The sequence below is a fragment of the Ylistrum balloti genome, unplaced genomic scaffold (assembly GCF_031769215.1).
Source record: "Ylistrum balloti isolate Yb309-2 unplaced genomic scaffold, AGI_CSIRO_Ybal_v1 Utg370600, whole genome shotgun sequence".
NCBI classification, from domain to species: Eukaryota; Metazoa; Mollusca; class Bivalvia; order Pectinida; family Pectinidae; genus Ylistrum; species Ylistrum balloti.
The window spans coordinates 231721-253085 of NW_026782371.1; the positions used below are offsets into that span (position 1 = coordinate 231721).

Consider the following 21365-nt stretch of genomic DNA (forward strand, 5'->3'; position numbering starts at 1 on the left):
ATTCAATGTTTGCACTCGTATTTCTGTCACCAATGAGCAGTTCTACACATTTCTGTGTATTTGAAGGGTTGACAAAGAGTCTCTCTTGGCCCACTGTACGTGTACTTTACAAGTATGTTTGAACACAACAAGTGGAGCTACAGGAGTATTCAGGTGTCAAAGTAGACATGGGCATTGTACTGCAGTACTACAGTCATCTTAGAAGTACAGGAAAAAATCATCGTTGCATAAGTTTTTGTATCATGAAGACAGGAAGGCTTCTGAACATAAGGCATCAAAGACCTGCTTATCGTTTGGCTACAGATGATGTGGAAACCTGATGAAGGGTTGATCTTTGAGTTTAGGAGTGAACTAATGGAGACAAATGGGCAACAGAACTCGAGCAAGAAATCGGTCTTGATCTTCCTGACCGAGTTCTTGTTCCATACGGTCGAGGAAAGGCAGGAACATTATATCAGCTCTCCTTCTCTGAGGACCACCTGTTCTTGTCTTGGAAGGAATTATATCTGATGTTTTTTGTAAAGAGCATCCCAAACATTGGAGTTGTTATTTTCAGTCTGCAAAATCTTGTGTACTGCTTCACATTCTTTCGTAGCCTCCACCAAGTTGCAATTAGCAGTTAAGAATACCGAAAGAAAAATGATAGCTTTAAGGATATGTTCACACACAAGTAAGCCAATAATGAACTGCTCTGCTCTAAGCCCAGTGGCCACATTATACCCTGAGTATTTAATGCGTATGCTGATTGGTGTATCTATTTATACATTTCATCACAACTTCACACGGTCTAGAATATTGTCAAAAAGTTTGCTTTTCAATCATTTGTGTAAAAAAGGCAAAACAGTGTCATTTTCAAATAAGTTTTACCATAAATATCTTGTAGAAAAAAAACACTCATGGGAATCGTCTCATTTCTTTGTTAAGATGTCTTTTCTGAGTTGACATTTGCAGATGAATTCAGTTCTACTGTGCCAACAGCTATGTTAATTTTGCAGGTGATATGTATTTCCAACTTTCCAGCACTTAAAACTTTATTATTCAGGCCTATTATAGCAATTCAAATATGCAAATAAATATGAAACTTTGCCCGCAAAAATATGACAAAAAAAGACTAATCTCTGTTCACCTACAGGGCGTCGAACCGATTCTTGCAATTTGACCTGTCCCACCCACACTTCAAATAGAACAAACCGGAAATAATTTGGACGGTCTCAAAAAGTCACATGATCGAGAAAATGGTGGACATATACGGAAGAAGTGAAAGTAGGATTTAGACTGTTGGTATTCTCTTAACATAATTGTTTTTTAGCATATTTTAAGAACTTTACCGTCAAACTTATGTTATAGAAAACATTTGAAAGCTTTGCATTATGTAAGCAACACGAGTAAGTGACGACAACGTGTTGAGCAAGGTTTTCGATCATAAAAACAGTCATGTGATAAACTGATGCATGAGGAATCGACACTTACAAATTAGAATATTTCTTGTCTTATAACTTATTTGCAGTTCTTGTTAAGATTACTTTGGTGTTCGTAGCTGCACGCAATTAGACAGTGGTTTATCGTCGTTGGTAATCCAAATATGGAGGACGAGGGTCCTGAACCCTTGGGTGCCCGCTCCAAAACCGTGGACATTGAACAGTTGACCAAATGGAATCTGACACGGCTTCCCGAGTTTATTGAGTCGATAGACAGTCCTTCTGACGAGGAAATCAGCACGCCTTTCCCCTGGAGAAGTAATCTCAACGCCAAAATCTTGCTTTGGTAAGAACATATCATATACACTGAATATGGTACAGTAGGTTTCACTTCCAGGTGCAATGCCGCCCTTATGGAGGAATCGCTGATTTTTGTAGGATATTTTAAGGTATGTCCGCTTTCTTTCTTTCTTTTTTCTCTCTTTTTTTTTTTTTTTTTTTTCGCATTAAAAAGAGTTAATTCTATAGTAGATCCTTATGATCATATGATCTCATTCATGTACCTACATTTTGTTAAAATCAGTCAATGAATCTCCAAATAGTTCTGGAGGTTTCTAATATTAAAAATGTTTCTTTCTAGAAGTTTTAAATGTGTATAAAGGATTACTGTATATCAGATGTGGTTATCTTGTTATTATATGTTACAGGTGTGGGGATATTGTTCAGTGTCACCGACTCTCCTGATGTCGTGAAGTCAATCTGATATTGGCAAGCTAGAATCACATGATATTTCTTGACTTTTGATTAATATTTGAACATTTCAAAATCAATTTTTGTTTGTGATATAGTCAAAATAATGTTCCAGCACAACATAGGATATCATCTAAATACATACAGATGTGATAATTGTATAATAGATTTGATTATAAGGTCTTTGTTTGTTGGTCATTTAATATACCTCTTCACCATTATGACTAGAGGATGGTTACACTGTTTTCCTTTTCTATCTTTTTTTTTTTTTTTTGTGTGTTTTTTTTTCTTTTTTTTTTTCTACTTTGTTAAGACTGATGAATATTGTGTTGCAGGTGTGGAGACATTACACTTCTTAATGTTGAGGCTATTGTTCACTCAACAAATGAAAAGTTCAATTTCTCAGCTAAAACTCCAGCTTCAGAAAAAATTTATGAGAAGGCAGGACCTGAACTACAGGCAGACCTGAAGAATAATGTGAAAGGTAGGATTTGCTAATTCTAACGTGCGTCAGCTATTTGCAAAATGCCAATGTTACATCATTAAAGTTAATTTTTAGGTTAGGTTATTACCCTAAAATAGAAAACACATAAATTCAAACAAGTTGCCTCATTGTATAAAGTAATGTTTTGCCCTTGGTGTACTCAGTAAACCAGCCTGTCATTTCTGTAAAGTGTTTGTTGGATTTCAGCAGAAAGTTTGCCAACATATTTCCAATGATGAAAATATTAGAATGTAGAATGTGTATATGTAAATCTGCTCTTTATTCAGCCTCTCTATTTCTTACCCTTGGTGTAATTTTCTACATATAAACACAAATATGTCTTCCTGTAATTGTTATACTCATTCTGTCGTAACACTCTGCTCTAAAGAGCTTTCTGTGTGCATCAAACTAAAACAAGAGAATATAAGACATTGAACAACTACAGTAGTTTATCATAGACATTATGTTGGATATGAAACCTATGAATAAACATATAGTTGTCATAGAAAGGAGTAATGGAAAGTAGGACTGTACTGTTTTATATCATTTGAGAATCATGTTTTTGGTTTAGGTTTAGCAATATGCATCTTGGTGTTTATTAATTATGTAAAAGTAAGATATTGTTAAAAATTGAGTTTATGCTGTTATCTTTACTTTTTGTTGTCAGTATGTAAAACTGGTGATGCCAAGCTGACTAAGGGTTATAAACTACTGGCCAGGTATATAATACATACAGTTGGGCCACGCTACAACTTCAAGTATGTCACTGCTGCCGAGAGTGCTCTGTACAGCTGCTACAGACAAGTGTTACAGCTTGTTAGGTAGGCCACTACAGCATAAATGGTTGTTTCAAAACTTTGCTATTAAAATGAGACAGATATTGTCTTTTCATGATGAATAAATTTGCAAGTGAAAATTACTGATGATGGTTTTCTTCTCATTTTTTCAGAGAGACTAATATAAAGACTGTAGCCTTGACTCCAGCTCATTCTGTAACCAGGGGTTATCCTCCTGAGGATGGTGCTCATATAGCCATTAGTAAGTCTTCTTATATAAACTCCCTTTTCATGTTGCACACTTTTTTGATTCAGTAATGGGAAGCATTACAAGCTTACATAGCTATTACATCATTATACAATGAATTGGTGATAAGTTTAACACCAGAGACATTAGTGGTTCAAAGACTTCACTTACACCCATTGGCGATTGTTTATTTGGTGACTATTCTTGCTTCATTAACATTACTCTAAAAATACTGAAGTATGGAGATCAGTATAATATCTAACTTACCTTGTGTTTGGTGGTGTGTACTTGAACTCGAGTTTGGTGGTGAGAAAATCAAAGGGTGATGAGAAGATATATATATAACAAGAACTAATGAAACTGTATGTATGTATTAGAACTTGATTTGTAAATATTTAAAACCCTTGTGATTACCATAGGAACTGTGCGAAGATTTTTGGAAAAGTTTGGTGATGAAGTGGAAACCATAGTCTTTCATTGTACTGAGGAGGACATGGTGAGTATCTTTTTTTTAGCATTATCTATAAAGAGAGTTGACAACTTCTTCAAGAATTATTCTTCACTCTGTACTTGATTTGCATAAAAACTTGTAACAGGGAGTCTTGACAGTCCATACTGTCACCAGGGAGTCTGGACAGTCCATACTGTCACCAGGGAGTCTGGACAGTCCATACTGTCATCAGGGAGTCTGGACAGTCTGGACAGTCCATACTGTCACCAGGGAGTCTGGACAGTCCATACTGTCACCAGGGAGTCTGGACAGTCCATACTGTCACCAGGGAGTCTGGACAGTCCATACTGTCACCAGGGAGTCTGGACAGTCCATACTGTCACCAGGGAGTCTGGACAGTCCATACTGTCACCAGGAAGTCTGGACAGTCCATACTGTCACCAGGAAGTCTGGACAGTCCATACTGTCCATACTGTCACCAGGGAGTCTGGACAGTCCATACTGTCACCAGGGAGTCTGGACAGTCCATACTGTCACCAGGGAGTCTGGACAGTCCATACTGTCACCAGGGAGTCTGGACAGTCCATACTGTCACCAGGGAGTCTGGACAGTCCATACTGTCACCAGGGAGTCTGGACAGTCCATACTGTCACCAGGGAGTCTGGACTGTCTGGACAGTCCATACTGTCACAGTCTGGACAGTCCATACTGTCACCAGGGAGTCTGGACAGTCCATACTGTCACCAGGGAGTCTGGACAGTCCATACTGTCACCAGGGAGTCTGGACAGTCTGGACAGTCCATACTGTCACCAGGGAGTCTGGACAGTCCATACTGTCAATACTGTCATCAGGGAGTCTGGACAGTCCATACTGTACTGACAGTCCATACTGTCACCAGGGAGTCTGGACATAGTCCATACTGTCACCAGGGAGTCTGGACAGTCCATACTGTCACCAGGGAGTCTGGACAGTCCATACTGTCACCAGGGAGTCTGGACAGTCCATACTGTCACCAGGGAGTCTGGACTGTCTGGACAGTCCATACTGTCACCAGGGAGTCTGGACAGTCTGGACAGTCCATACTGTCACCAGGGAGTCTGGACAGTCCATACTGTCACCAGGGAGTCTGGACAGTCCATACTGTCACCAGGGAGTCTGGACAGTCCATACTGTCACCAGGGAGTCTGGACAGTCCATACTGGACAGTCCATACTGTCACCAGGGAGTCTGGACAGTCCATACTGTCACCAGGGAGTCTTGACAGTCCATACTGTCACCAGGGAGTCTGGACAGTCAATACTGTCACCAGGGAGTCAGGACAGTCTGGACAGTCCATACTGTCATCAGGGAGTCTGGACAGTCCATACTGTTATCAGGGAGTCTGGACAGTCCATACTGTCCATACTGTCACCAGGGAGTCTGGACAGTCCATACTGTCACAAGGGAGTCTGGACAGTCTGGACAGTCCATACTGTCATCAGGGAGTCTGGACAGTCCATACTGTTATCAGGGAGTCTGGACAGTCCATACTGTCACCAGGATGTCTGGACAGTCTGAACAGTCCATACTGTCACAAGTGAGTCTGGACAGTCTGAACAGTCCATAATGTTACCAGGGAGTCTGGACAGTCTGTACTGTCACCAGGGAGTCTGGACAGTCAGGACAGTCCATACTGTCACCAGGGAGTCTGGACAGTCTGGACAGTCCATACTGTCACCATGGAGTCTGGACTGTCCGGACTGTCACCAGGGAGTCTGGATAGTCTGGACTGTCCATACTGTCACCAGGGAGTCTGGACAATTCCATACTGTCACCAGGGAGTCTGGACTGTCCATACTGTCACCAGGAAGTCTGGACTGTCCAAATTGTCACCAGGGATGACACTATAAATATTCCTGTCTTAAGAAGCTCTTAAAAAGTGTAACATCATCTAGTAATTTCTATGTCTGTTGAAGCAATGTCTACAAAAGCACCAGAATACAAACACTAACATTCTTGACCTTGATATTGTGTCTGGATTATATAGGAATTATTAGTAAATCTGATTTTCGACTTGCTAGTGAATTCGTTTGTACAGACTGAAAGGGTCTATATAGATCCACATTAGCTCTATTTATTCCAATTATATTGTAAAGAAACAAAAAGCATTATTCTGAAATCAGTAATCATAAATAACTGAGACAAATCTTCAGTGCAAACCAGATGCTGTAACATATTCATACTCAAACCAGCTCTCTGCTTCTCTCATTTGGCGTTTTTTTCTTTAGCAGTTTTGTCATCTCTCTGATAACTTCCATATAAAGTGAAATAATTTTACTGCTTTCCAAGAGAAAACACGTTATACTTGACATTAAAAAAAGAAAAGTTATGATTTTGTTTGACCTGCAACAGACTACAGCATATCTTTTATTTACAAGTTGTCAAATATTCCCAATGACTCAGCATTAACGAAGTCATACTAATGTGATGTTTTGATCATAACAGGAAGTGTACGAGAAAATTATGCCACTGTACTTCCCGCGGAGCAGTAAGGAGGAGGCCATGGCATCCTGTATGTTACCAGAGAATGTTGGTAACGAAGACGGAGAACCAATTATAGCCGAGAGAAAGATCAGGATTTCTGATAAACCTGCGTTTGCCTCCATGCGTATGTACATCATACCTGTGTCGCATGAATGCATGTGGTTGTGTGGGTTTTTCTACTTAACAGCTTAATGTGTAACACAACAATCCAAGGCCATTTACACGACACACAGTTTATTGAACATTTAAACACATATACACGGAGACATTCACCTGCACTATGGCAGTAATGCACACAGGCAATATCAGTGAGTGTATACAGTATTAAGCCTGTTCACAGGACAGCGGCCTGGCGCACAGTAATACAAATTTGCACCCAGGTAAGGAAATTTGGGGAACTTCACATGCAAGGACAGGGTCAAAGTGCAGGTCACTCTCATCCAATCACTTTCATCCACCTCTCATACACAGTACATTATACTGATATATTGATATACATATACCTGAAAAAGTTTTAGCTTTTAGATGAAAGATAGCAGGCATCAGAATTTTGAGAAGTATTATTGTAAATTGTATTTTGTACATAACATTCTGTTTACAGGTTGCCTTGTCTTTATTTTGTCGTAACGGGCAGATTGAATCAATTCAAACAAGGTATTACAATGTAGAACTCTCTCCAATCTAGATTAAGTGAAGCTGTTAGAGGGGAGTTTGGTTTAGTCAAAATGTTATTTTCTACAATCAGCACTGTAAAATGTCTTCTTGTCAATTTGCATTTGAAGTTTTTATCCTTATGAATAGCAAAATTATGTTCAATTATATATATGTGCATGAACATAATGTACGCTACTTAAAAGAACACAGTAATGTTTAAGCTTAATATCATTTTCAGATTTCTGCTAGAATCTTTGTGCAATCAAAGTCAAAATGCCTTGTGAACAATATGTTGGAATTTTGGCACTGTATTTATATGAAGATTAAAGAAAACATGGAAACACTTGTTTCTTTCCCAGAGAAAATCCAGTGATAAGGAAGTTTCCTGACTGCTATCTTCTCCCTGTCCTCAACTGTTCACAATTCCATTAAGATCAGATGGATCATGACATTGTGTTGGCTCTGATCTCTCTGAATATTAAAAATAACTTGACAAATATCTTTGTTTTGTTTTTTAGGTAGTCAGAGGGAAGATTTTGAGGAGACAGTTGACCTAAATAAAGAGTTTGCTACATCTACAGTCCTAGAGGTAGGCAAACATCCATTTGCTCAGATGGAAGAGAACCCAGATGACATGAGGAAAACTACCATTATGGGTAAGACTACAGAAGAACAGAGGAAGCTGGAAAATAAACGAAGGTAGGTGATGAAGGATTTTTCTACTGTTGTTAAAACCTGCTCTTTAGAACAATGGACAAGTGATACTACAGTATATTTCTGCAGTATTGTCCAGAAACAACTTAATTAAAATGAAGTTGATTTTATATTTACTTATAAATAACAGGTATGACAGGCTGATGAAGCGAGCTAGGACAGAGGACTTGACAGACATTGCAGCTTTAAAATGTCTGTACAGATCAGGTGTTGACAAGTTTGGACGCCCAGTGGTGATCTTTGTTGGGAAGCATTTTCCTGCGGCAACTGTAAACCTGGAAAAGGTAAATTCAGAAACCATCACAGAACCCAGGTTTACATTATGTTATATGTACATTTCTTTTGAATGCAACTCCTCCTAAACTAATCATCAGATTTTTAAGAAAGTTGCTCAATGTCACTACTACAATGGGTAGATGTGCATGAAGGGGCGATTTTACGGTTCATTGATTTTTGTAAGATTTATGCCGTTTTATCTTGATCTTTATATTTTGTGGCAGCATATATTGTGTCCACGACACTCTTGTTTGCCTTTGTCAAGAAACAATAGATCATTATTTGCCTCTCTTGCCAGGCTCTCCTGTACATGCTGAGGGTAATGGAGCCTGTTGTGGAGTCTGACTATGTAGTGGTGTACCTCCATACACAAACCATGGGGTCTAACTACCCAACTATGAACTACCTTCGTGAGGTGTACAGTCTACTAGATAACAAGTAAATTAATTTATTTCAACAAAATCTATACTTATATAACAATGATAATAGGCTTTATATGTATATGATTATAATAACAGGTTTCATAATCATATAATAATAATGATAATAGGTTTCATATGTATAGAATATAATATATAAGGTTTTATAAATATGTTATTATAATAACAGGATTTTTAATTATATAGTAATAATAAAAGGCTTTATATTCATAATTCTATATAATAATGATAACAGGCTTTATTATGTACTATGTACAGCACATGTTGTACTTATGTTGAGCATAAGATTTAAAAGAGTAATTTTACAATATAACAATATGGCTGATTTTATGATCATGAATGTTGTACAGTTTTCAGTTTATCTCCGTAACAGATGTGTTTTTAATGAATATGTAATTGTAAAATTCATGTTACCTTGTTTCAGATACAGGAAGAATTTGAAAACCTTCTATGTCATCCATCCCACTTGGTGGTCAAAGGTAAACCATATAGTACAGTTCTTTATGAAAAGACAAAACAGTGTCACAAGCCAACACTCTCAAACAAACTTTCAACTGATTAGGGGCTAATGAAACAATAACTAAACAAATTATATTCAGAGAAACTAAAATTATGATATGGTTAGTAGATAACTTGTTCATTGTGTGGAGGACATAAGGGGTTGACAAATTTTAAAGATGTAGATAGTAAACACCAGCTGAATTTTTTTCCTAAATTGAACTTCGTAAACATATATGTTTGATCAACTTAATCAAATCCTGTTTTCACCAATAGCTTGCCACCTGGTTTTTCACAACATTTACTGCCTCAGACATCAAAAACAAGGTGTTTAGCTTGAGAGGTGTCCAATACCTGTACAGGTCTATAGCACCAGACCAAATAGATGTGCCATCCTTTGTGACAAATTATGATATACAGGTAAGTGTGATGACAGACAGGTGTGCCATCCTTTGTTACACATTATGATATACAGGTAAGTATGATGACAGGCAGGTGTGCCATCCTTTGTTACACATTATGATACACAGGTAGGTGTGTTGACAGGAGAGATGTGCCATCCTTTGTTACACATTATGATATACAGGTAAGTATGATGACAAGAGAGATGTGCCATCCTTTGTTACACATTATGATACACAGGTAGGTGTGTTGACAAGAGAGATGTGCCATCCTTTGTTACACATTATGATACACAGGTAGGTGTGTTGACAAGAGAGTTGTGCCATCCTTTGTTACACATTATGATATACAGGTAAGTGTGATGACAAGAGAGATGTGCCATCCTTTGTTACACATTATGATATACAGGTAAGTGTGATGACAAGAGAGATGTGCTATGATTTTGTGAACATGATCATTAGATATTTTTTCAGTTCAATGATTTTCTGTGATTAATGCCCCTTTTCTGTATCTTTATATATTACATTGTTTGTGTATTTAGGATTATCAAAATAGCTCCTGACAGTTCTGTTTTGTGATGGTAATATCTATAGTCGGGATCAGTGTTAATCATGGTGTAAATTAATCACAAGTCTATAGTTATGTACCTCCATTGGTTTATAATGCAGGCTGTCAACCAATTCCTATATTTTGCTATATTTTGGTTCAAAAACCTATATTTTGAAAGACTATATTTCCTATATTTTCCTAATTTTTGAAAAATATTCCTATATTTTTCATGAAATTTGTCACCAATAAATTTAGAGATTGTAAATATTTCTTTGTTATTGCTTTTGGCCTCTTGATTTTACAAGTTAGAGAATTCTTAAGTCTTTAACAGCATCACCAGCCACCAGAAAATGATTCAGTGCATCTCTTTATCACCTGTATGGGCAACTTGCAAGGCATTGCAGCAGGATATTGGCCTTTTAGGTGCCCATTCAGATGATGATGATGATGATGATGATGATGATGATGTTCTATGTAACAGCTGTCTGTCTGGATTGTGATGCTGTTGAAGTGAATGGTTACTTTAAGGCAGTTTTTAAACATTGATTAATATAGAAACAGTAAGTGAAGGTAAGAATTGTTAGTATACACACCTCTGAATGAAACTATTTTCATTTGGAAAACTCCTATATTTTGCCTTCAAACTAGCAAAAAATTCCCATATTTGTTGAAAAAATATTTCTTATTCCTCCTATATTTTGAAGAAAACTTGGTTGACAGCCCGTTAATGTAAAATTTGTGTCTGTCAAAAATCCAGGTAAAATACTCTGTGTTACTAGTTAGAGACATTACAGTTATAAACACTGGGAAGTTGTCTGTATCCCAGGCCAGTTTTATTAATTTGTTTTATAATTGAAAAAGTTAATGATGTGTATTCATTGTATTTTTAGATTAATGGTCCACGATACTATGAACCTCCTGATGATGGTCAGGAAGGATTGTGATGAAAGTGTGATGCAGCAACATTGTGTGCAGCAGTGCTGGGATACCACGCTGGGATTAAATGTGCAGCAGTGCTGGGATACCACGCTGGGATTAGATGTGCAGCAGTGCTGGGATACCACGCTGGGATTAGATGTGCAGCAGTGCTGGGATACCACGCTGGGATTAGATGTGGATGGGATACCACGCTGGGATGTGCAGCAGTGCTGGGATACCACGCTGGGATTAAATGTGCAGCAGTGCTGGGATACCACACTGGGATTAAATGTGTAGCAGCGCTGGGATACCACGCTGGGATTAAATGTGTAGCAGCACTATGATGAAGTGTTTGGAAGTACTAGGATAAAGTGAGAAAGCAGTGCTGGTTTAAAGTGAGAAAGAAACCTGTGTTGAAATTTGAAATGTACTTTATAGCCAAAGCTAACAATGTGATTAGATAGTGTGAGGAAATAACTATGTATATTTGTACATTGTAATTTGTATGGAATCTTTGTCTGATATTTAAGTGCATTGTTGATGTTACTAAAAGTAATTTTTGTCTAAATCCAACTCTTCTGAACTCTTTGTAATTAAGACCTTCAACATTTTACATTACCATATAAATAATGGTTTTTGTTAAGTTAGTATGCCACAGGAGTAAAGCATGTCAGGAAATATATATTTAGGACAATATACAGAATATATGGAAGTCTGTGTGACAGGAAAAGTAGTATTAAAGAAACAACAAAATGGAACTAATTTCCAAAGTCATTCACTTCGCTGCTTGACAGCGCTTCATGTGAATGAATTCATAGACAGTGTATTTCAGTATATCAATGTAGCAGAACTTGGTGACAAACACAATTGATGGAATAACATAATTTACATTGTAGTAACGTTTACAATATACTTTCTGACTTCAGAGATTCGCAGGTACTTAAACTATATAAACATGTCTGAACCTTTTTGATGTTTGATCACGTATGGAATTACTGGGAAGTAAATCATGTATATGCAAATAAATGAAGGACAAAATACAATGTATTATTGTTTATACAATTTGTTTTTGTTTTCTCCAATGAAATGAAAGCCACCATGACTTTTTATATTGTACAAGTTTTTGTTTGATCTTATTTGTTTGATATATATGCATATTAAAACCTCTATTTAAATGTCTCGGGAGTGAAACATGACAACTTTGTCATCGTAAATACTCACAACAATCAATAGTGGAGATCGTTAAGCCTAGGTGTATATATATATATATATATATACTCTTGTTACTGTCTTATGTATTATTACATAATTGATGTATATTTAACATTATGTAAACAATGGTTAATTGATGTAAATGTATGTATATGTAATCACAACAATTATATATTTCATGAAATCAATTACTTGCCTGTTTTGTAGACTAAGTTGTTCATAAAAAAAACTTGTCATATTGTACACACACATAGTTTACCAGATATACATACATAGATACTTAAATGATTACGTTAAACATTTCTACCAGAGTATCAGTTTTGTTGTAAATATAGACGGTTTCACACTATTTGTTGTTGATAAGTATGCTGGGATCATACTAAATGCTTATTTTAACATACGATAGAAACACTTTTGTTAATATAGATATTTTCTGTACTTAAATTTTTAAATGATTGTGAAGAAACTGAGATGTGCCATGATTTATGAGACGTTATTAAATAAGATGGACCATAAGTATCTAATTCACAAAATATTTTCCTGCTCGTATTAGATAGGCTTTACTGTACTTGTAGCTAACAACACTGGGAAAGTAAGTAATGACTAGCACGCCTACCTGTGGAGTAGCCTATTAGCATCAATACTCATCACTCTATGGGGAGAGTCATAGGAATTATCTCCCTTTTTATATCAAGATATGTGTTCTGTATATTTCTTTACTTTTGGTTGCTAAGCTTGAATTTACTCTCATTTACATGATGAGGTGCTATGTTGACACTTTGTTGTGTTTCTAGCTTTATGCCTCCAATGTAAAACTGGATTTTTCTCATTTTTGAGCAGGCTGAGACTGTTGGGGATGTAGACTAGAAATATTGTATGGGTCTGTTTAAATATATTGGAGTTATTTTCTTTGATGCTTAATTGGAGCCACTTCATATAAATATGTCTTATTTCTGAGCCAATGGTGTGTTCAGTTGTTGATATTGCAAGTACATCCAATTGGTTGTGGTTGGAAACCATGGACTGGTAGAAGATGTGTTGTACATGTAGTGCTGAACAAACATCTGTTTGGGATACAGAGTAGAGTGTTGGCGATATTGTCACCTATCTCCATTTTTATTTTGTCTTAGATGTATTTAATGGATTCTTAATAAAAAGATTATCTTTTTCATTTTGCACACTTACAATATGATGTTATATTTCATAAAATGATTGCTTTATAACAGGAGAGTTGAATTAAGTCTAACTAAGTTTAATATTAGCGATTATACACAGACATATCACTGGAACCTCACTGTATTGTAGATCTAACAGTGACATGTAGTATCAGATTTACAACTCTAGATACCTTGTACTGGTGTGAACATAAGGTTATTTATTTTTAGTAACCAATACATAACCAGCTTCCATATGATGAAGAAAACTGTACCTCTTCTGTATATATAAAAATGGCTTCAACTGCAAGTTTCTATAACAGTACAACTTAACCAATGGGTTTACACAGACAGATAATCTTGTAGTAAGTCTATAATAGACCAGGGACATCATATGATGTAGGATTCTTACAAGGCTAACAATTATGATGTAACACAATGTAACAACTTTTGTTGTAGGATTATTACAAGGCTAACAATTATGATGTAACACAATGTAACAACTTTCGTTGTAGGATTATTACAAGGCTAACAATTATGATGTAACACAATGTAACAACTTTTGTTGTAGGATTATTACAAGGCTAACAATTATGATGTAACACAATGTAACAATATTATGAATACATTTCTCAGCTATGCTCATTAATGAATCTAAGAAATATTTTCCAGTGCTATCAATACAAATGTCAAGCCTACACCAGGGGGTGTGTTATACTAGGTTGTGCTTACTGTGATATTTCCCTGGCTTCCACTAACATACAATAATGATTAGGTGTGATTAAGTTTATATATAACACTATTGTAGATATTATATACTAGCACTTTAACTTCAGTGTATTATGGGCATGAACTTAACGAGATTTCAAATACATAGCCAGTATTATGATCACGCGCATACAATCCAGATACTTGATGATATAAATAAATTTTTGTGTATTTGATGGATATGATTTCTTGTTTTCAATTTTGGTTAAAAGCGTTTGTTTGTAATAGTTCTGGTATCTAATTTGCTTGTGGCTCATAAGTATAATACTTAAGTTTTCCATGTCGATTGTAACATGTCGTGGCCTACCAAAACTAAATCGGATTCAAGAATAGCGACGCACCAAATATCGGAGAAACTGGAAGATGATTTGGACTAAGTAAACACCAGATAGACACAGAAGTCGGTAAAAATTACGTGACAGGAACAGAAACAAACCGAGTCCAAGACAGACAAAACGGCACTTAGAGACCATACCACAAAGCGATACCAAAACATCGACTAGGACGTGTCCGAAATATAAAAATAAACTTTCAAAGCGACAGTTCAAGCAAGCCATTTGGTTACGCCAATTCCAAATGGTGATAAGTGATGTAACAAAACAAAAGTTTTCTAACTGATGAGAATCTATTCACTTACTTAAACCGTCGCCGGATACTAATGCTTTACGGGTAGAACATTGAAATGATAGTATGGACAATCCTATCAGCAAGTCAAAGCTATTATAGAGCCCCACGTTTATTTGAACGTGCTAGCACCCCCGGACTACGGGACTGAAGTATTTTCATTTAAGAATTCTATAAAGCGGGAAAGTCAAGACCAAAACGTCCTACATTATCTAAATGTGGAATGAGGAAGGTTAAAAAAGTTCTACTTCAATGTATTAAGCTTCTTCGTCAAATTTAGCTTAAACTTCCTAAAACTAAAAACCAGAAAGTCCTACCTTGTAATGGTATACATTAGGGAGTTATCAAATATTAGGGCAGAAACTGTTTTGTTCACGATGATAAGAAAATTACATGTATTTACAAAATGTTGAGATATCTCACAATACCTACACGAGCTGTTTCTCATTAACACAAACCCAGAGAACACCAACAAGGGTTCTTACTTTTCAGTCGTATGTCCTCATCTGTTTCTATCTTCTTTGAGTAGTTTTAGTGTTTTACAAGCCCTATATTTGATCTAAGTTTCCTTGTGTTTGTTGAATATTGTATACAGTTGCAATACGCGGGGTCATTCTTACAGCCACACCGGGTATTCCATGCTCTAAGGGTATGCTTTTCCGTGTAGAGATAAAATCCAAACATCTCTGCCAAATGCTAAAAACGAGTGGACGTTTAGTTAGAAAAACATCGGGGTTCATGTAACATCAGTTTATTTAGATACACATCTTCTACCGCTTGTGGCTGATAGTAAACATGCACGAGTGTTCTCTACAACTTACAATTGTCTTGTTTGCCTGTACGAGATGAAAGGCATAGCAGGAATCTAACAGTGATGTGTATTGAACTAGCGTGCAATTTGATTAAAGTCTCTGCTAACAAGATTTTAAAATTTGTAAATGAGTTAGGAATCCCTGATTAGGGCGTTGAAACTTCGACATAAATCAATACACCAACATATTGCTATACATTTTCTCTCCGAATTGTGCACAGATTCCAACAGTGGAAACAAAGTCGAAAGAAACGTCCGGAAGAAACTTGTAGAAAAATGGACTCGTCACTTAGTCAATACAACCAGATATCACCAAGGACTCGGTACTCTGTCTATATAACTAGATATCACCAAGGACTCGGTACTCTGTCTATATAACTAGATATCACCAAGGACTCGGTACTCTGTCACTACAACTAGATATCACCAAGGACTCGGTACTCTGTCACTACAACTAGATATCACCAAGGACTCGGTACTCTGTCTATATAACTAGATATCACCAAGGACTCGGTACTCTGTCTATATAACTAGATATCACCAAGGACTCGGTACTCTGTCTATATAACTAGATATCACCAAGGACTCGGTACTCTGTCTATATAACTAGATATCACCAAGGACTCGGTACTCTGTCTATATAACTAGATATCACCAAGGACTCGGTACTCTGTCTATATAACTAGATATCACCAAGGACTCGGTACTCCGTCTTTATAACTAGGTATCACCAAGGACTCGGTACTCTGTCACTACAACTAGATATCACCAAGGACTCGGTACTCTGTCTATATAACTAGATATCACCAAGGACTCGGTACTCTGTCACTACAACTAGATATCACCAAGGACTCGGTACTCTGTCTATATAACTAGATATCACCAAGGACTCGGTACTCTGTCTATATAACTAGATATCACCAAGGACTCTCTGTCTATATAACTAGATATACTCTGTCTATATAACTAGATATCACCAAGGACTCGGTACTCTGTCTATATAACCAGATATCACCAAGGACTCGGTACTCTGTCTATATAACTAGATATCACCAAGGACTCGGTACTCTGTCAATACAACCAGATATCACCAAGGACTCGGTACTCTGTCAATACAACTAGATATCACCAAGGACTCGGTACTCTGTCTATATAACTAGATATCACCAAGGACTCGGTACTCTGTCTATATAACTAGATATCACCAAGGACTCGGTACTCTGTCTATATAACTAGATATCACCAAGGACTCGGTACTCTGTCTATATAACTAGATATCACCAAGGACTCGGTACTCTGTCTATATAACTAGATATCACCAAGGAGGACTATATAACTAGATATACTCGGTACTCTGTCTATATAACTAGATATCACCAAGGACTCGGTACTCTGTCTATATAACTAGATATCACCAAGGACTCGGTACTCTGTCTATATAACTAGATTTCACCAAGGACTCGGTACTCTGTCTATATAACTAGATATCACCAATGACTCGGTACTCTGTCTATATAACTAGATATCACCAAGGACTCGGTACTCTGTCTATATAACTAGATATCACCAAGGTCGGTACTCTGTCTATATAACTAGATATCACTAAGGACTCAGTACTCTGTCTATATAACTAGATATCACCAAGGACTCGGTACTCTGTCTATATAACTAGATATCACCAAGGACTCGGTACTCTGTCTATATAACTAGATATCACCAAGGACTCGGTACTCTGTCTATATAGCTAGATATCACCAAGGACTCGGTACTCTGTCACTACAACTAGATATCACCAAGGACTCGGTACTCTGTCTATATAACTCTGTCTATATAACTAGATATCACCAAGGACTCGGTACTCTGTCTATATAACTAGATATCACCAAGGACTCGGTACTCTGTCTATATAACTAGATATCACCAAGGACTCGGTACTCTGTCTATATAACTAGATATCACCAAGGAAGATATCACCAAGGACTCGGTACTCTGTCTAGATATATATAACTAGATATCACCAAGGACTCGGTACTCTGTCTATATAACTAGATATCACCAAGGACTCGGTACTCTGTCAATACAACTAGATATCACCAAGGACTCGGTACTCTGTCTATATAACTAGATATCACTAAGGACTCGGTACTCCGTCTTTATAACTAGATATCACCAAGGACTCGGTACTCTGTCTATATAACTAGATATCACCAAGGACTCGGTACTCTGTCTATATAACTAGATATCACCAAGGACTCGGTACTCTGTCTATATAACTAGATATCACCAAGGACTCGGTACTCTGTCTATATAACTAGATATCACCAAGGACTCGGTACTCTGTCTATATAACTAGATATCACCAAGGACTCGGTACTCTGTCTATATAACTAGATATCACCAAGGACTCGGTACTCTGTCTATATAACTAGATATCACCAAGGACTCGGTACTCTGTCACTACAACTAGATATCACCAAGGACTCGGTACTCTGTCTATATAACTAGATATCACCAAGGACTCGGTACTCTGTCTATATAACTAGATATCACCAAGGACTCGGTACTCTGTCTATATAACTAGATATCACCAAGGACTCGGTACTCTGTCTATATAACTAGATATCACCAAGGACTCGGTACTCTGTCTATATAACTAGATATCACCAAGGACTCGGTACTCTGTCTATATAACTAGATATCACCAAGGACTCGGTACTCTGTCTATATAACTAGATATCACCAAGGACTCGGTACTCTGTCTATATAACTAGATATCACCAAGGACTCGGTACTCTGTCTATATAACTAGATATCACCAAGGACTCGGTACTCTGTCTATATAACTAGATATCACCAAACTAGATATCACCAAGGACTCGGTACTCTGTCTATATAACTAGATATCACCAAGGACTCGGTACTCTGTCACTACAACTAGATATCACCAAGGACTCGGTACTCTGTCACTACAACTAGATATCACCAAGGACTCGGTACTCTGTCAATACAACTAGATATCACCAAGGACTCGGTACTCTGTCTATATAACTAGATATCACCAAGGACTCGGTACTCTGTCTATATAACTAGATATCACCAAGGACTCGGTACTCTGTCTATATAACTAGATATCACCAAGGACTCGGTACTCTGTCTATATAACTAGATATCACCAAGGACTCGGTACTCTGTATCACTACTCGGTACTCTGTCTATATAACTAGATATCACCAAGGACTCGGTACTCTGTCACCACAACTAGATATCACCAAGGACTCGGTACTCTGTCTATATAACTAGATATCACCAAGGACTCGGTACTCTGTAACTACAACTAGATATCACCAAGGACTCGGTACTCTGTCTATATAACTAGATATCACCAAGGACTCGGTACTCTGTCTATATAACTAGATATCACCAAGGACTCGGTACTCTGTCTATATAACTAGATATCACCAAGGACTCGGTACTCTGTCTATATAACTAGATATCACCAAGGACTCGGTACTCTGTCTATATAACTAGATATCACCAAGGACTCGGTACTCTGTCTATATAACCAGATATCACCAAGGACTCGGTACTCTGTCTATATAACTAGATATCACCAAGGACTCGGTACTCTGTCTATATACTAGATATCACCAAGACTCGGTATCTATATAACTAGATATCACCAATAACTAGTCTATATAACTAGATATCACCAAGGACTCGGTACTCTGTCTATATAACTAGATATCACCAAGGACTCGGTACTCTGTCTATATAACTAGATATCACCAAGGACTCGGTACTCTGTCTATATAACTAGATACTCGGTACTCTGTCTATATAACTAGATATCACCAAGGACTCGGTACTCTGTCTATATAACTAGATATCACCAAGGACTCGGTACTCTGTCTATATAACTAGATATCACCAAGGACTCGGTACTCTGTCTATCTATAACTAGATATCACCAAGGACTCGGTACTCTGTCTATATAACTAGATATCACCAAGGACTCGGTACTCTGTCTATATAACTAGATATCACCAAGGACTCGGTACTCTGTCTATATAACTAGATATCACCAAGGACTCGGTACTCTGTCTATATAACTAGATATCACCAAGGACTCGGTACTCTGTCTATATAACTAGATATCACCAAGGACTCGGTACTCTGTCTATATAACTAGATATCACCAAGGACTCGGTACTCTGTCTATATAACTAGATATCACCAAGGACTCGGTACTCTGTCTATATAACTAGATATCACCAAGGACTCGGTACTCTGTCTATATAACTAGATATCACCAAGGACTCGGTACTCTGTCTATATAACTAGATATCACCAAGGACTCGGTACTCTGTCTATATAACTAGATATCACCAAGGACTCGGTACTCTGTCTATATAACTAGATATCACCAAGGACTCGGTACTCTGTCTATATAACTAGATATCACCAAGGACTCGGTACTCTGTCTATATAACTAGATATCACCAAGGACTCGGTACTCTGTCTATATAACTAGATATCACCAAGGACTCGGTACTCTGTCACTACAACTAGATATCACCAAGGACTCGGTACTCTGTCACTACAACTAGATATCACCAAGGACAGTCTATAATTACAATTATATATCACTAAAGACAAGATGCTCTATATAAGTAGATCTCATCAAGGAAACGGTACTCGAAATCACTCTGAACTCATGGCTCGGTGAATATGTACACTGCTACTTGATTCGAAAAATTCTCAATCCTGAAATTAAGAAGTCGGTACTAATAAACTTATAAAATCTGTTACCTGTAACAAAGCGAGGTCCGGGTATCTTAGTTGAGGGCTAAGATCCTGTAACATAATCCCAACCATGGCGTTAGCCAAGGTCAGTATGGTACAGGATCTTAGCCCGAGCGAGACTGACATACCCCGATCTCGTTCAGTTCCAGGTAATAGATTTTTCTTGCACCTTCTGCTCTTCAAATTATTCAATGTTTCGTCAGAGTTTGGTGTATCCCGTGGGAGCCTCAAACTACCCACACAGCCTTTTCACTTTTAAACAACGTTTGGATAGTGCTGCGTAAACGATGTAGGCCGTACTTACAAAAAATAACACACGTTTTACAGTGAATATCTATTTTTTATCTACAATATCAGGAATATAATTAATTAAGTAGAATATCGTTGAAATTTCAACGACATAACCTACGTTTTTGTTGAAATACACGGGTGTAGGTGCCACCGACGTCTACACGCGGATGAATACACCGATGCGTTAAAAAATCCGCGAAATTGCACGTAAGGGTACTAGACAGATTGGGCGAGATATAAAGAAATAGGATGGAGTATTACGTGGGATATTCCTGTCTGAGGTACGGCAAAATGTCAGGTGGCATCAAAATCACCATTAACTGCTCCCACAGAAACAGGAAGCGAACCAGTCGTATCTTCATCATTACCTGTATTACACAAAGGATACAGTTTGTTCGATTTCCTATAACGAGACATTCATTCAGGATAAAAATCAAATATACCAGTGCTTAAAAAGAACAACTCTAGGTCTGTAAATATCACCCCACACAAAAGGATGAAATAGATTTGATGACGTTTATCCATGTGTACGACGTAAAATCCAGACTTTGTCAAACTTATCTTGATGTAAATCAACCGAGTGTTGGTTGAGATTCTAACC

At 37.3% G+C, this 21365-nt stretch overlaps 1 protein-coding gene across 1 annotated transcript; it reads left to right on the forward strand.

Moving 5' to 3' along the window:
* The first annotated feature begins 1292 nt into the window (after positions 1-1292).
* LOC132556912 (protein GDAP2 homolog) lies at positions 1293-11282 on the forward strand. The gene is made up of 12 exons (XM_060221368.1): positions 1293-1764; positions 2504-2652; positions 3320-3473; positions 3602-3690; positions 4095-4171; positions 6612-6774; positions 7823-8003; positions 8149-8302; positions 8593-8732; positions 9159-9213; positions 9509-9652; positions 11074-11282. The coding sequence occupies exons 1-12, from the start codon at positions 1583-1585 to the stop codon at positions 11125-11127; spliced, it is 1542 nt and encodes a 513-aa protein (XP_060077351.1). The 5' UTR covers positions 1293-1582; the 3' UTR covers positions 11128-11282.
* The last annotated feature ends 10083 nt before the right edge of the window (positions 11283-21365 follow it).

Excerpts from the sequence above, each read along its gene's own strand:
- LOC132556912 (XM_060221368.1), top strand. The coding sequence starts at position 1,583 with ATGGAGGACGAGGGTCCTGAACCCTTGGGTGCCCGCTCCAAAACCGTG. Across the intron at positions 4,172-6,611 it reads ATTGTACTGAGGAGGACATG|GAAGTGTACGAGAAAATTAT; the intron begins GTGAGTATCTTT and ends TGATCATAACAG. Across the intron at positions 8,733-9,158 it reads TACAGTCTACTAGATAACAA|ATACAGGAAGAATTTGAAAA; the intron begins GTAAATTAATTT and ends ACCTTGTTTCAG.